General features: G+C 30.6%; 2 protein-coding genes across 2 annotated transcripts; one reads left to right on the forward strand and one right to left on the reverse strand.

The window, feature by feature from the left end:
• Window positions 1–1,768: 1,768 nt before the first annotated feature.
• On the reverse strand, window positions 1,769–2,209 carry LOC133778826 (brassinosteroid-responsive RING protein 1-like). Its single transcript, XM_062218848.1, has one exon. It carries the CDS (start codon window positions 2,207–2,209, stop codon window positions 1,769–1,771), a length of 441 nt encoding a protein of 146 aa, XP_062074832.1.
• A 9,892-nt stretch (window positions 2,210–12,101) lies between these two features.
• On the forward strand, window positions 12,102–13,329 carry LOC133834378 (uncharacterized). Its single transcript, XM_062263978.1, has one exon. The coding sequence runs from the start codon at window positions 12,231–12,233 to the stop codon at window positions 13,083–13,085; it is 855 nt and encodes a 284-aa protein (XP_062119962.1). The 5' UTR covers window positions 12,102–12,230; the 3' UTR covers window positions 13,086–13,329.
• The last annotated feature ends 1,448 nt before the right edge of the window (window positions 13,330–14,777 follow it).

Raw genomic sequence — 14,777 nt, forward strand, 5'->3', positions numbered from 1 at the left:
ATTTTCATAAATATGACTCTTATGCCATTACTGTGCAAAAATATGGGAATTATATTTTTCCTAATTTGTATGAGAAAAATTATTAAAGAAAAAAACAAAGTATGAGAAATACAATTGCTAACTAACTAACTATGAAAGCTAAATTTAAAACCAAAATATATCAGTCAAATAGGAGTACTATAGTAAATTAGCATTCCACTATTCTCTCTCTTAAATCACAGCCACACAAACCCTTTCTCTCTCCAAACCCAGCCGCACAAGCCCTTTCTCTCTCCAAACCCAGCCGCACAAGCCCTTTTTCTCTCCAAACCCAGCCGCACCATCCCTTCCAGTTTCGGCCGGTGCAAATCCCCTCCAGCTCCGACGAATCTGCGACCTCAAAGCAGAACCTAGCTCCAGCGAATCTGCGACCCTCCGTTCAAAAGCCTCATCCATTCAAGACCCCAACTCAGTTCAAGAGCCCCATCGAGTGCAGGCCTAGGCGCGACACCACCATCTCCACGGCGAACCACCTCCAACTCCAGACATGGTGTCGATGCGCACCCAGCTCCACGGCGAACCACCTCTCAGCTTCACGGCGAGATTGTTATTGCCATTTTCAAATCTGAACCCAAGCAGCGGAGAGGCGGGCGCAACCTAGACACGGACCTAGGCGGGGATGGGTGCTCAGATTATGGACTCTCGGGTTACCCTGGCTGTGTGATCCATGGTGTTGGGAGTTGCGCAAAACGACGGGCATAGCTGGGGTTGCGACGGGGTTCTGTGCGCAAGGATAGAGGGTTCTGGTGGTGGTTGGAAGCGAGGGAGGAGGGTGGTTCGTGGTCGGAGGTGATGCAAGGAGGTGGTCGGAGTGGAGGGTCGACAATGAGAGGTAAGCGGCAACTAGGATTCTTGGTGAGGGAAGAGAAGAAAATGGGGAGAGAGAGGAAGGGGTGAATCTGTTTTTTTTTTTTTTTTTTCTTCTTTTTCTTTTCTTTCTTCAGGTCTGTGGTAACTTGTCTTTGTGTATATATTTTTTGGGGTAACTAGTTACCTTCTCGTTTTTTTGTATATTTATGGGTTCTTTATGGTAACCAGTTATCTTCACGTTCTGATATGTGTGTATATTTCTGGGTTTTTTATGGTAACTGGTTACTAAAATCATAGTTATTTCTTCCTTTTTTAATGAAGTGTTTTTCTTTTTTTTCCTTCAAATAAATTTGATGTTTCTTTTCATATTTAATATGAGTAACCCGTCACCCCTCTTATGGTAACTAGTTACCTCTCTTAATGCAGAAGTTTACTCCTCTCAGGGTAACTGGTTACCTCTCCCGATACATGTTATTTAGCCTAGATCTATGATTTTTTTTTACATAACTGTAAAAGATCAATCAAGTAACTGGTTATCTTACTCACGCTTTGAAAAAAAATATACAATCTAAAAAAAATAAAGAAAAACAATGTTTATAATAATAAACTCAATTCATATTAAAAAAAATGCAAAACAACCAAAGAAAAATTTAATATAAAAATAGTTATGTAAAATTAATATTAAAAAATCAATTAAGCTAAAAAACAATTATCAAATTACAAAATTACCCTTCCAACTTAATAAAATTTGATTAAGAGTAAGACTATGACATAAACCAACTTTTATACAAAAATATGAGAAACTAAACCTAAAAATTCGTAAAAAATAATAATAAGTCATAGAATAACTTTATTTTTTTAAAAAAAGCAATATTTTTGTAAAAATCACAATATAATAGAGAAATAAATGTAATTATTATTAATTGTGTTGTTCAAAAAGATAATCGTCTCCAAAAAGGTACAACATCCTCTCCTTCCTCCATGGATCATGGCCATCTTGATCTTCATCCTGATGATTTTCTGACGAGGGCAACAACTTGGATCGGCAAAGAGGGCAAGAAGGTTGACCCTGGTCAATCCAAGCATCCAAACACTCTTTATGGAACACGTGGCGACAGTTGATTGGCACTCTAACCTCTTCCTTGCACTCTATCTCATTCATACACACAATGCAACTAGTAAGGCAGGATGATGATCTGGTGCTACTCTTCTCCACCAAGCTACTGTAGGGCATCGCCGGAAGTTGCTTCTTGATTGACTCGGCCATGAAGAACACCGCCGGGACTGCCACCAAGGACGGAGGAGGACGATCATGATCATCATCATGATCAATACTAGTGTGTTGTTGAGAAAAAATCATGAGTATGAGAAAGTGTTTTAGATGGGAAAATAGAGAAGAAGAAGAATAATAACGTGTGATTTGAAAGAGTTTGAGAGTTCTAATACTCAAGCATGGCAAGCCCATATTATAAAGAAAAAATATGTTGATGAAGAGAACTTGAATGGGTTATATATATATATATATATACATATAGAATAATAATAAAGTGAGTTAAGTGGGTCAAGGGTACCATTATTTGGTCGAACTATGTATTTTATATAATGGGTACTTCTAGAGTTCACCCCCTAAAAATAGGTATACGATGCACCTCCTCCTCTTTTTTTTTTTATATCGGGATGATTTTCGGAAAAAAAAAAAAATTATGATCATAAATATTATAATTATTTAGAGTATTATGCAAATTTTTAGAAAATTTTAAATAGTTTACAGTGACGAAAACAATGTTTAAATAGTCTGTTACATGCGTGACTCTTTTTTTTAATGCGTGTGGAAGATAACATATTTGAACTATATTTTCGATATTGTAAATTATTTATAATTTTCTGAAAATTTGAAAAATATTCTAAATAATTATAATTTATACGATCATAAAAAAAAAATTACGCCAAAAATTATTCTAATACTATAAACAAAAAATAGTGTATCTGTGTTACCAAAAACATGGGTTGCACTCTAAAATTTTCTTTATATATTATATAGTTTGAGTGAGCTGCAAAAGGTGAAACATGGGAGAGACTATCTATTATGGGCAAGAAAAATATTCCCTTTTTGTGGAATCATATCTCTCTTAATTTGACAATATAAATTTTTTTTTTTTTTTTAAAAATAGAAAAATATGTTATAGAAATTAAGAAATAATGTATTAATTCTATGATTACTTATAGCAATACTATGGTGGCAAAGACCAACCTACCAAACTTTTTCATATTTTGTTATCTAAGATTCGAATCTTAGTGCTAGAGTTATACTCTTGCGTCAAGACGCAACTAATTTTTTCTTTTCTTTTTTCTACATATTATTATTATTTTTAGTTTTATTATTATCATTATTATCTTTTTTTGGTGGATCATCTTAAGTAAAGCACCTTCCACTGTGTTTCTTTTGCTCTTTATAGAACCTTTTTTTTTTTTATCAATTCCCTTTATTATATTACATAAAATTACACTAATCTTTTACATTTATTAATAATATGCTACTTGGCTTCAATTCTTTGGTTTATTTTTCTTTTAAGAGTGTGTATTTAACGGATTTTCTTGGTTTTAATAATTTTTTTTGTTAACTTTAAAGGAATATTCTAAATATTTAACGGAGTATACTTTTAAAACTAATTAAAAATAAATATTTAGTAATTATATTAATATAAATTTAAATATTATAAAATATCATTATTATAATAATATTTAATTATTAATTATATTAATATAAATTTAAATGTTATAAATATCATTATTATAATAATACATAATACAAGATTAGATAAATAATAATTATATTAATATAAATTCAAATGTTATAAAATATTATTATTATTATTATAATATATAAATATAATTTTTATAAAATTTTAGTAGAATAAATATTTAGTAATTATATTAATATAAATTAAAATATTATAAAATATCATTATTATAATAATATTAAATACAAAACTAGATATTTTGATAATTATATTAATATAAATTTAAATGTTATAAAATATCATTATTATAATAATATATAATATATAATATATAATTTTAATTTTGATTAAAATTTTGGCTATTTAGGATTTTTACCCCCCGAACTATTACATGTGCATTATCGTGCCCCCCGATTTTTTAGGCCATTAAAAAATCCCCCGATCTATTCACAGTCATATAAATTAGGACTTCCGTCCAATTGCGTTCATTTTTTGTAACAGGAGGATGATGTGGCCTTTTTTTACATGATTTGGATATTATAGCCCGCTGACATGGGATGACACGTGGTCTAAAGTGTGAGTTGGACTCCAAATCCAACTTTTTTTTTTTCGTAGACACTGTTCTCTTCTCTACAGTCTCCCCATTTTTCTCTTCTTCTTCAACCTTCTTCACGACACTTCTTTTCCTTCTTTTTTTTCTTTTTTCTCTTCTTCTTCAACTCTCACAGTCAATAATACAACAATAAAAGCAGAGGAGAAAGTAGTTTGTGGCATTTACTCAAATTCTTGAAGTAGGCATATGAGTCAAAATTGCAGAATGATTGGGTGTGTGTCTTGAATGACAAATTTGAGGCGATGTCGATGATGGGATCGACTTTGGGTGACGGGCTACGGTGGTGTTGGTAAGCAGGGGGTTGGCGAGAAACACAAAAATGCAGGGGTTGCACCTGGGCTCTCGGCTCAGGGATGTGAGGTGGTCGTGGTCGTGGTTGGAGGTGTTCATTTGTACTACTCGAAGGAAGTGCAAAATCGCACCAGGGTGGTGTTGGGTGCTGGTAGATGGGAGGCTTCGTGTAGGTGAACGCCAACGTTGGGGACCTTGGATTTGTGGGCTGGGTTCGACGAGATAGTCGTGGAGGTGGAGATGGTTGCTGCGACTGGCATTGTGGTGGTTAAGTGGTCGGAGATGATGGTGGGGGCGAGGTGCTCATAATGGGTGTACACAGCGGCTAGGGAAAAAGGAGCAAGGGAAAAGGAAAGATGGGAGAGTAGGGTTTCGGGCCTCTTTTGATTTTTTTTAATTACTTTTTAAAAAAAATCATGATGTGGACAAATATCCAAATCATGATGTGGACAAAAAAGTTGGATTTGGAGTCAAACTCACACTTTAGACCACGTGTCATCCCATGTCAACAGGCTATAATATCCAAATCATGTAAAAAAAAAGGCCACATCATCCTCATGTTACAAAAAATGAACGGAATTGGACGGAAGTCCTAATTTACATGACTGTGAATAGATCGGGGGGATTTTTTAACGGCCTAAAAAAATCGGGGGCACGATAATGCACATGTAATAGTTCGGGGGGTAAAAATCCTAAATAGCCTAAAATTTTTATCATTTATATTTAAAAAAGAAAACATGTTATTTTTTTAATTACTTAATCTAACTTATATAAATATATATTTATATTAAATAACAAAAAATATTATAAATACATTATATGTAAATGTCGTGTGTGTACAAATAATATAATTGTGTAACTACTTAAGAAATTAGAATAACATTTCTCTTTTATCAAGAATAAATAAGTTTATTTTATAATTATTGAGGTGTGATTTAAATAATATAATAAATGATTTGTACCTTAAATAAAGTAGATTGTGATCTAAAAAATTATTATATTATTTATTTTTTTGAAATCACAAGTAATGTTTTGGTTTAATTTTTCTTTTAATATGTTTATATCATTATTTTATATATAATATTATTTATTTATTTAAAATTTATATGACAATCATAAAAATTTAATAAAAAAAATTAATAATTTTTTAAATAAAATTAAGTAAACGTTACCTAGTATATATATACATGAACTTTATATTAAAAAAGAGAGAGAGAGAGATAATATGATTAGACAATGGAAAGTGTAAAAGTAGCAAATATTATATAGTTAATCTATTCTTTCTAGCATTATATATATATATATATATTTATATAATATGCACATAACATATGTACCACAGGATTACACAGCCAATTTTTATTAATATATTGTCTTTATGGTAGTAGAGGCAGGAAATAAATTAAGTCAGAGACCATTATTAGTTTTTTTTTTTAAACAGATTTTTCTTTAAAAAAATATCACTAATTTTGAAAGAAAAACAATCGAAAACAGTAAATACTCAAATAATAAATATATCAATGATTAAAAAAAAAACTACTAGTATTTTTCGCTTAGTTTTATATTTCCATACCACAAATAATAAAAACTTTAGGTTAGTTCTCCGTGCACCCCTTAAAAAGGGGCACATCGGTGCACTTCCTTTTTAGTTTTTAACTCGAGAAGTATTTTCGACAAAAATTTTTTTATGGCGGTGTATATTATAACTATTTAAAATATCTTGTAAATTTTCAGAAAATTTCGAATAATTCACAGTGTCAAAAATAATGTTCAAATAAGTTATTTTTCACGCGCATAAAAAAAAAAAAAAACCTTTTTTAGTCAAACTTTTTTTGAATATGAACAAAATACCCTCAAGTTTTCTAATTAAGGAATTAATTAAAATATATATATATAAATACAGTATAAATTTATATTGCCCCCTAAAATAAAAAGAAAAATCTATATATTGTATATACATTAGTATAATCTTTATTAAAAATGAAAATAGTGTCCCCTCTATGTGTTAATACTGGCTCCAATGGAGACTTGTATGTAAGCTTCAATTGAAACATGGAAACATAACAATATTATATTATATATGTCTTGTCTTCTTTTTCTTTGTATGAACATTTGAATTCAAGCTGTTTTTTTCTGGAAGATTGTGACTAAGATCAATGGTTAGACTGATATGATTAATTAATTTAAAGAAGTAATTTGACTTGAGTAACATGTTGGTTGTTAGGAAAAATATTGAGTCGTCGCAATACAAGTTGAATTAGAAAGATTAAACTTTATTGTTTTTATTAAAATTAAATATTCATATTGATTATATAAAAAGAAATGTAAGTGTGTACACCGTTAATGATATAAAATTGAGGAGTGCTCCCTACGTCTTTATTTCCATTTATAATTTTAATCACAATTATTATTCCTGCTTATTGCCTGTTGGGGAATCTCCTAAAGAGGCGAGAAATTTCTTATGGTGAACTCATTTATTTAAAAATTAAATTTTAAATTAAAATTTTAGAATAAAATTGATTAATTATATATAAATTAAAATATCACACAATATTTATTATTTAAAATACTAGATATTATCCCAAATAAAATTTAAATTATTAAAAAAGTTACTAATATACTACAATAACACATAAAGAACAATATAAAATACATAAAAAAATAAATAAAAATTTAAACAGAGTTCCGTCGGAATAGGATGTGTCATCCCTACCCCATTTAACATTCGTGGATTAAAACTTATCTAAGTCCTCTCCCAGTTCCCCATTTAGTTGGAGATTCCTCACCCCATTAAGGGTTGATCCACGTAGGGCCGTGTTCCCATGAGAAAAATGTACATCTATATAATACTAAAATATATAAATGGTGAGTAAATACAAAAATTATATGTTGAATAGATAAAAAAACATTCAATAAAGATACAGTAGTAAAAATTATACAAAAATAAGTTAATATATGTATATTAAAAAAGGTAGACAAGTATAATTGAATATTTAAAAAAATCAGGTGTGCCTTTGTTAAGTCCCTCAGTGTATATAATGTTGTAAGTTTTTTTTTTTTTACTTATAATTAATCATTTTTATAAACTATAGATTATAATTTGAATAAATGTAAAATATAATGTTTCATATCATGTGATACTCTTTATAACACTTAACATATCCACTCTTCAATTAAAATCCTTATAACCCTTAATTAACATTATTAATGACAATTCTCACAAGTTTATATAAACTTGTTGGAACACAGCAAACACAAACAAATATCATCGTCATTATCTAATTTTTGAAAGAACAAAGTCATTTTTTTCCCATATCATGCATATATTTATAGAAAATACGATACAAAAACACAAAAGATAAGCGTACAAAGCAACTAAGCACTGAATTTTTTTATAGAAAATTAGACAGCATAAATTTCTCCTAATTTACTAATATAGTCATCTTTCGTATTCAAATTAAACAATTCAAATAATATATAGGTTTTCATCCTTATATCATTCCAACATACAAAACTTTTAGAATCTACTTCATTAAATCACTAAATCACGAAAGTTCTCAACCTTATGTTATTATTACGTAACACAAAATTCTCAGATCTTACTTCACTATGAATTATATTTAAAGTATTTAAACTCTACTAAATTTATATTAAAAAATTCAAAAAGATAATTATAAAAATCGAATATAACATACCTCTCACAAATGTCAAGCATATTAATGCTCTAATACTGATCCAAAGAAATACCTATTAAAATTAATATAAAAATCCTAGCATACAACTAGATTAACTATACATATATTACAATATATAATTTAATACAAATTATTATTAAAAACTAAAGTTTATCAAAATACATAATAAAAAAGTTATATTTTTAGATTCAATTAAGAAAAATAAAATAACTATGAATAAATAATTGTCAAAAAAATTTGATATAACAAAAAAAAAAGTTAACTATTTTTAGATTTTAAAAAAATTAAGAAAAATGATATGTATAAAAGTAAAGCCATTTTTGGATTTGAATTGAAATATCTATATTAAATACAAATTTTCATATTTAATTAAAAAAAAATCAAAGATTACAAAAAATAAAAATAAAAATAAATCTAACAAAAACAATTTAAAATAAACTACTTACCCTCTAATGTGGATGCAAGTCTACCTCCAAAAACCTTTCAAACCAATTTTATAGGGTTTGAAAATTTTAAAAACCCTTTACTCTCTAAATCTTACTCAAAACCTAACATTTAATGTAAAAAATTATATAGTTTACACTTTTAATAATTAATGGACAATATTATTTCACTAAGAAGTCAAGTGTAAAAAGTAGAAAATACCTAGAACCGTTGGAATGGGGGCTTATGTTGTTTGTTGTGGAGCTCGTGCGTGAGAGAAAGTTGCAAAAAATTATAAGTTTTTGCCCTATACCCTTGTTATATAAGAGTTATTGGGTTGCACAACTCTTGACTTAAAATTTTTATTGAGTCATGAGAAACACAACCTAATAATGCTTTAGGATTAAGTGAAACGACGAGAGGCTTTTTAAGTTGTAATTGTCGCGGCTTAATGTGTGCGAATAGACGTGCACCCTAATACTGTGTCCCAATAGCCCATTTTTTTAGCAATGAATGGGTATTTTGTGGTTTTCATTAAAAAAAAAAATTTGATTAAAATATGTCACAAGTTATCTCTGATTCATTTTGGCAATCAAAATTAGTTGTGAAATTTGAAAGAAACAAGGTTATAAGTGGTATGTAGTTAAAATTCAAGAAAATAAAATGGTATGAATCCTATTATTAATTCTTAGTTACATGCAAGGAATTTTTTAAAGTTGAAGTTCAGGATTATAAAGTTAATTTTGTAAAGTTAATTCTTAGTTATACTTTTTTAGACCCTGTGTTTTTTTTCATTACCTGTTTGGACTCTATGTTTTGACAAATTACTTTTTAGACCCTCTATTTTGTAAAATGGTTAAAATAGAATTCTAAACTCAATTTTTATGAAGAAAAAATTGAATATAACAACACAGTTTTTAAGCAGAATGATTTTATTTTTGTTCTGAATTGTTAGTTTGGTAAATTATTTGTGATTTTAGTTGAGAAAACATTGACCAAAATCGAGTTCATGGTTCTATTTTAACCATTTTACAAAACATAGGGTCCAAAAAGTAATTTGTTAAAACACAGAGTCCAAACAGGTAATGGAAAAAATACAGTGTCCAAAAAGGTATAAACTCATTTTTTAAAAGGTTTAGTATTATTTTGATTTCACTTTAGAAAATTTGCCCTATTTACTAAAAAATGTAGCTTTGTCCCACTTGTAAATTTAAAGAACCAAAATATATAACTCCAAAAGATTTCATATTTTTCAAATTAGATTTCAAAATCTCATATTTGTTGTAATTTGTCTTAGAAAAAATGTTAAAATATTGCGGAATTTACACTTTATATGACTTTTTTTTGTTGTCATTTTTTTGAAAAATATGGGATATCCATTTTGTTTATGTTTGTATTGTTTTATTTTTTAACCAAAAAGTGTTTTGTTTAAAAAAAATGTAATGGTGTATTCAATAATTGTAATAAGTAATTTATGTGTTGTATTTAAAAAGTAACTATGTAGTTGATTGTTAATTTGGTTAAACAAAATTCATATTAAAAAACCTAAATGTATATTTTTTATTATAATTTGAAAGTAACTTCTAAATTTCTTTTTTGTTTGATTAATAAAAGAAACACTATTATTTACATGGCAATTACATTAGTAACTAAAAAGTGAATTAAAATTTTTCATTAAAAAAAATTACTACATAGTATACTAAAAATAATTTTTGATGTCAAGCTATATAATAATTTGTTATGTATACTGTACGCCCTGGTTTTCCCACGGGCTGATTAGAAGGTCGTGCCTCGGATTAGTCAAGTTTAGTCCGAGGCGCCACAGACCGAGGATATTAGCTCGCCCAAATTGCCCAGAATCAGAAGGCCGAAGGTCAGATCAGGGGAGAAGCTCGTATTACGAGCTTCTCATGGCACGGGCTGCCCACGAAGCTCTGACCCTCTACGAAGTCAACACACGCAAGATAAACGTGCATATATCTGACATCACGTGTCCGATATCCCCCTGACTTCTCGGATACGCAGCAAGAACGTGCGTATCAGACACCCACAGCTGGATTGGGCCGTGCGGCCCATTCTCTCCTTCCATGCTGATTAGACCACACTTATGTGTCAGGTTTAGGAATTAATCATGAATGTCACAGAGTTGATATGACAAATGGTAAGGTCACGGGATGACCTCCCTACCAACTTCCAGGTGCCTTCTCCTATAAATATGGAGACCCTGGGAGTTGATAGGGGTTGGGAAAAATAGTCTTTGAAGAACTATATACTGTGTAAACCACATACCCAGAAGATATCAATAATATTGACTAGTGGAGTAGGAGGATTTTAACCTTCGAACCACTTAAAAAAAGTGTCTCGAGTCACCTAGTTCATCCTATAAGATTTCATATCTGTGACGGTTCTACTTTCAGTACTAATCCCTTTCTCTTCTCTTAATTACCTGTTGGCGAAGAACCGCGTCAACATATACTATACTGTAACTTATTAGTTCTTAAAACAAGTTTGAAGGTAATGTAAAAATATCTTAAATAGTAAGGCGCTATAATATAATCTAAAAAGACTAATCAGTATTTTTAAAATAAAGAAATTTCAACAAATAATTTTTGGAGGTAACCAAAATGTATATGAATTAATATGCTCTAAAAATAAACATTTTTTTAATGAAAAAGTAACAAATTGGTAAATTATCGCCATTATAAGTAGCCAAAATGTTACTTTTGAAAACCCAGAAAATGAGAAATTCAGGATTTCGAGAATGTTTCCAATTTAAGTATATTATTTTTTAAATTTGATATTTTTTGATGAAGCGGTAATGTATTTTTTAAAATAAAATTTTGTAGGTAATTTTTGTAATTATTTTCTGTTATATGTATATAATTATAATGATCTTACAATAATTCACATCTCAAAACTCAATAATTGATTGATAAAAAAAAATCATATGACTTTTTAAAACTTATGTTAAAACCATATTTATTAAAATAGGTTACCATATTTTATAAAAAAAAAAAAAAAGGAAATTTCATTTTATATGAGTTTTTTAATAAAGTTTGCAAAAATATGACATTTTTTTTTTTTTTTTAAGAATATTCACTTTTATGGGTTTAGTTCCCATATTTTTTTATACAAATTAGTTTATATTATAGTTTTACTCTTTATCAAGTTTTCCATATTTAATTAGTTAGAAATTGTATTTTTTATATTTTTTTTTTCGTTAATAAATTTTCTCATACAAATTAAAAAAAAGTATAATCCTCATATTTTTACACAGCATAAAAGCCATATTTATGAAAAATAAAAATAAAAAAATCTCTAAAGTATCTTGGTTTGGGCCCAAGTTGTCTTTCTCAGCCCAGATTAGGCCCAAAATTATGATGATGTGAAAGTCCGTCAATTTTTGTGTGGTCCAGAGTTTTGACAGTAACCCGAAACAGAACGTTATAATCTCAATATCCAAACAAACACTTCTCCACTTCCCTTCCTCTTATCTTTATCTTCTTAAGCTAATCAATGCCATGACATGAATTGACCATTAACACCCTCCTCCCTCCTCCGTTCCCCTACTTCCCCCAAACCCCTCACCACTCTTTATTAAGCCACTTAAATACTGACATGTCACCTCCGCACTCTCACCAACCAATCAGAAACTGCCACCTCAACCTCCCACACAAGCTCCCGACCTTACCCGATCTTTTTCTCACGGCAATCTCCGTTTGCGTCCTCTTCTCCTCCGCCTCCGCAAGACCACCTTTGCCCCCAATTTTATCCTTCCCGTTTTGCCCTCGTCGTTTTCTCAAAATCTCAACCATGTCCCTCCACAACCGCACCGCCACCACCTCCACCAACACCACCGCCCACTTCGCCAACCCCCAGTCCTTATCGGAATGGCTCAAGCCGCGGTTGCCCTCCGACTCTTTCGCCTCCTGGGGCGTCAAGCCCGGTACCAAGAACGTTCACAATCTCTGGCTCGAGCTGTCCGAGGGCGAAACCTCTCTCGCCGATTCCTCTCCTCCGGTTCGCACCGTTCACGTCGTCACCATCCGAATTCTCGACGAGGATCGCAGGGTTTTGATCGAGTCTCATCAGGAGTTGTCGGACGGTAGCGTTAGGAGCCGGGAACGACCTTTATCTGAGAAGATGAAGCCATTTGAGGATCTTGAGTCGGCTGTGGTTCGGGCCGTTGAAGAAGAGCTGGGTTCTGTTGTTAATGGGTCTGCTGTGAGAATCGTTCCTGGGTCTTACCGGAAGACGGTGGAGGAGCGGAACTCGTTGTCGTACCCGGGTTTGCCTGCTCGGTATGAATTGCATTCGGTGGAGGCTTTTGTGGATGGCCTTCCCGACGGAGAATTTTGCACGGTGGAGGACGGTGAATACAAGGATTGCGAAAATTCTAGGGTTGCAGATGAAGCTGTGTCTGTAAAGAAGCATTTTTGGAGATGGGTTAGTGATGATTCGGCCAAAGCTTGATTCTGTACAAATGGGTATTCTTTGAGATTATAATTTTTTGAGTTTACTTGATGCATAACATGTTCTGTGATTAGGTTTATATATAGGCTTTTCATCTCTAAATTGCTATTCATAGCTCTTTTTGGTTCTGTATACATAGGAATGATTATGATCATAAGAGAAGTATTCTATTCAATTTTGAGTTTTGAGTTCATGTAAAAAGTTTATAGCTTTTATTTCAATGAAGAAGTATATGAATTCTTCACCCTGTTATGAGCACAACACTCTGAGATTGCATTCATTTTTTTGCTTTAGTTTTGAATATACTTTTTTATGGTTTTAGTCATTTTTCTTAGTCTGTTTGAATATACTACTATTATTTACATTGAAGACTAAGTTGGAATGTTAGATTGATTACTTGAATGACATTAGCCACCAAAAAGAAAAAGCTTACTTGTGAAAAAAAGATATAAAACCTTAAACTAAATATTATGAACAAAGTAAAACATCAGTACTGGGTGGGTGACTGTGTTGTATCTAAGGCTTTCTTTGAGAGAAGACAACTATCCATTTATCTTGTTCTTGTACCATAGAGAAGATTGGCTCACTTTTTTCATGTGTATGGGATCGACTTGTCTAGTTGCTGTGCAAATCAATTGAATGAGGGGGCAGAAGATTGTGCAGGTCTATTCAAACACATAAAGCAATCTCTTTTTGTTCAGAAAGCTTTGTTTTAGCGTGTGTTACAATATTTTTCTTTGTGGAGTTTGAATCATCATCGAACTTTTTAAAGCCAATATATTGTGAAGTTGGGAAGATATAGCGGCTGGTGGAATGGAATGGGTCACCATGATTGTCTTTTATTGATGCCTTTTCTTGGTTATCTTTATTTCATCTTGCTAAGATCTATGCAAAATGTACAAAGAGATGTAACAGAGAGAGAAATGGAGATGAACTAAAATAATTGGAATAGCTAGTAATCCTATCCTAGAAAATATTCTTGTTCATCAGCATTTCCATGATCTCATATTGAAGAAAAATCAAAAGAGTAATGATATATGCACCCAAACATTACTCATATTCACACTGCTTAACCGTAGGTCCCAGTTTTAATAAATGTGATTGGTTAGACTAATCTTCCACATCATTACATGTAATGGTTTGATATATATTTGGTTGCACATATCATTACTAAAATCAAAATATATCTAATAGAATAGGTATTAATTCAGCCTCTAGTGCCATATGTTTTGAATTCCTAGAGTATGTTTGGTTTGGTGGAATGCCCATGGGAATGGAATGAAAGTTCCTATTTCTTTGTTTGTTTTGGCTTTTTGACCTTAGTAGTCCATTCCAATAAAATCCTTGATTCCTACACTTGGTAGAATAACAATTGAACTTCCCCCCCCCCCCCCCCCCCTAGGAATCCTTCATTACTATACTTATTTGTCTATTTTGCCCATACTAGAAGATAAGGTTACTTTTATATCACATATATATATTTATATAGTAGATACAAGCAACGTGTAATGCATGTTTGCTTAGTTTTATTTATAGAATTTATTAATTATTTTTATTAAATTTGTATCATTGTTGAATATGAAAAAATGACATAGACATATTCAAAAAAAAATTAAATAAAAACATTGTTTATGATTTTTTAAACATATATATAATATGTTAATATTTTTAAATATAAATGATAATTTTTTA

Source organism: Humulus lupulus, chromosome 5, assembly GCF_963169125.1.
Source record: "Humulus lupulus chromosome 5, drHumLupu1.1, whole genome shotgun sequence".
Taxonomy (NCBI): domain Eukaryota; kingdom Viridiplantae; phylum Streptophyta; class Magnoliopsida; order Rosales; family Cannabaceae; genus Humulus; species Humulus lupulus.

Bases quoted from the DNA above. Each gene is read 5' to 3' on its own strand.
- LOC133778826 (XM_062218848.1), bottom strand. From the start codon at position 2,209: ATGATTTTTTCTCAACAACACACTAGTATTGATCATGATGATGATCAT.
- LOC133834378 (XM_062263978.1), top strand. From the start codon at position 12,231: ATGTCACCTCCGCACTCTCACCAACCAATCAGAAACTGCCACCTCAAC.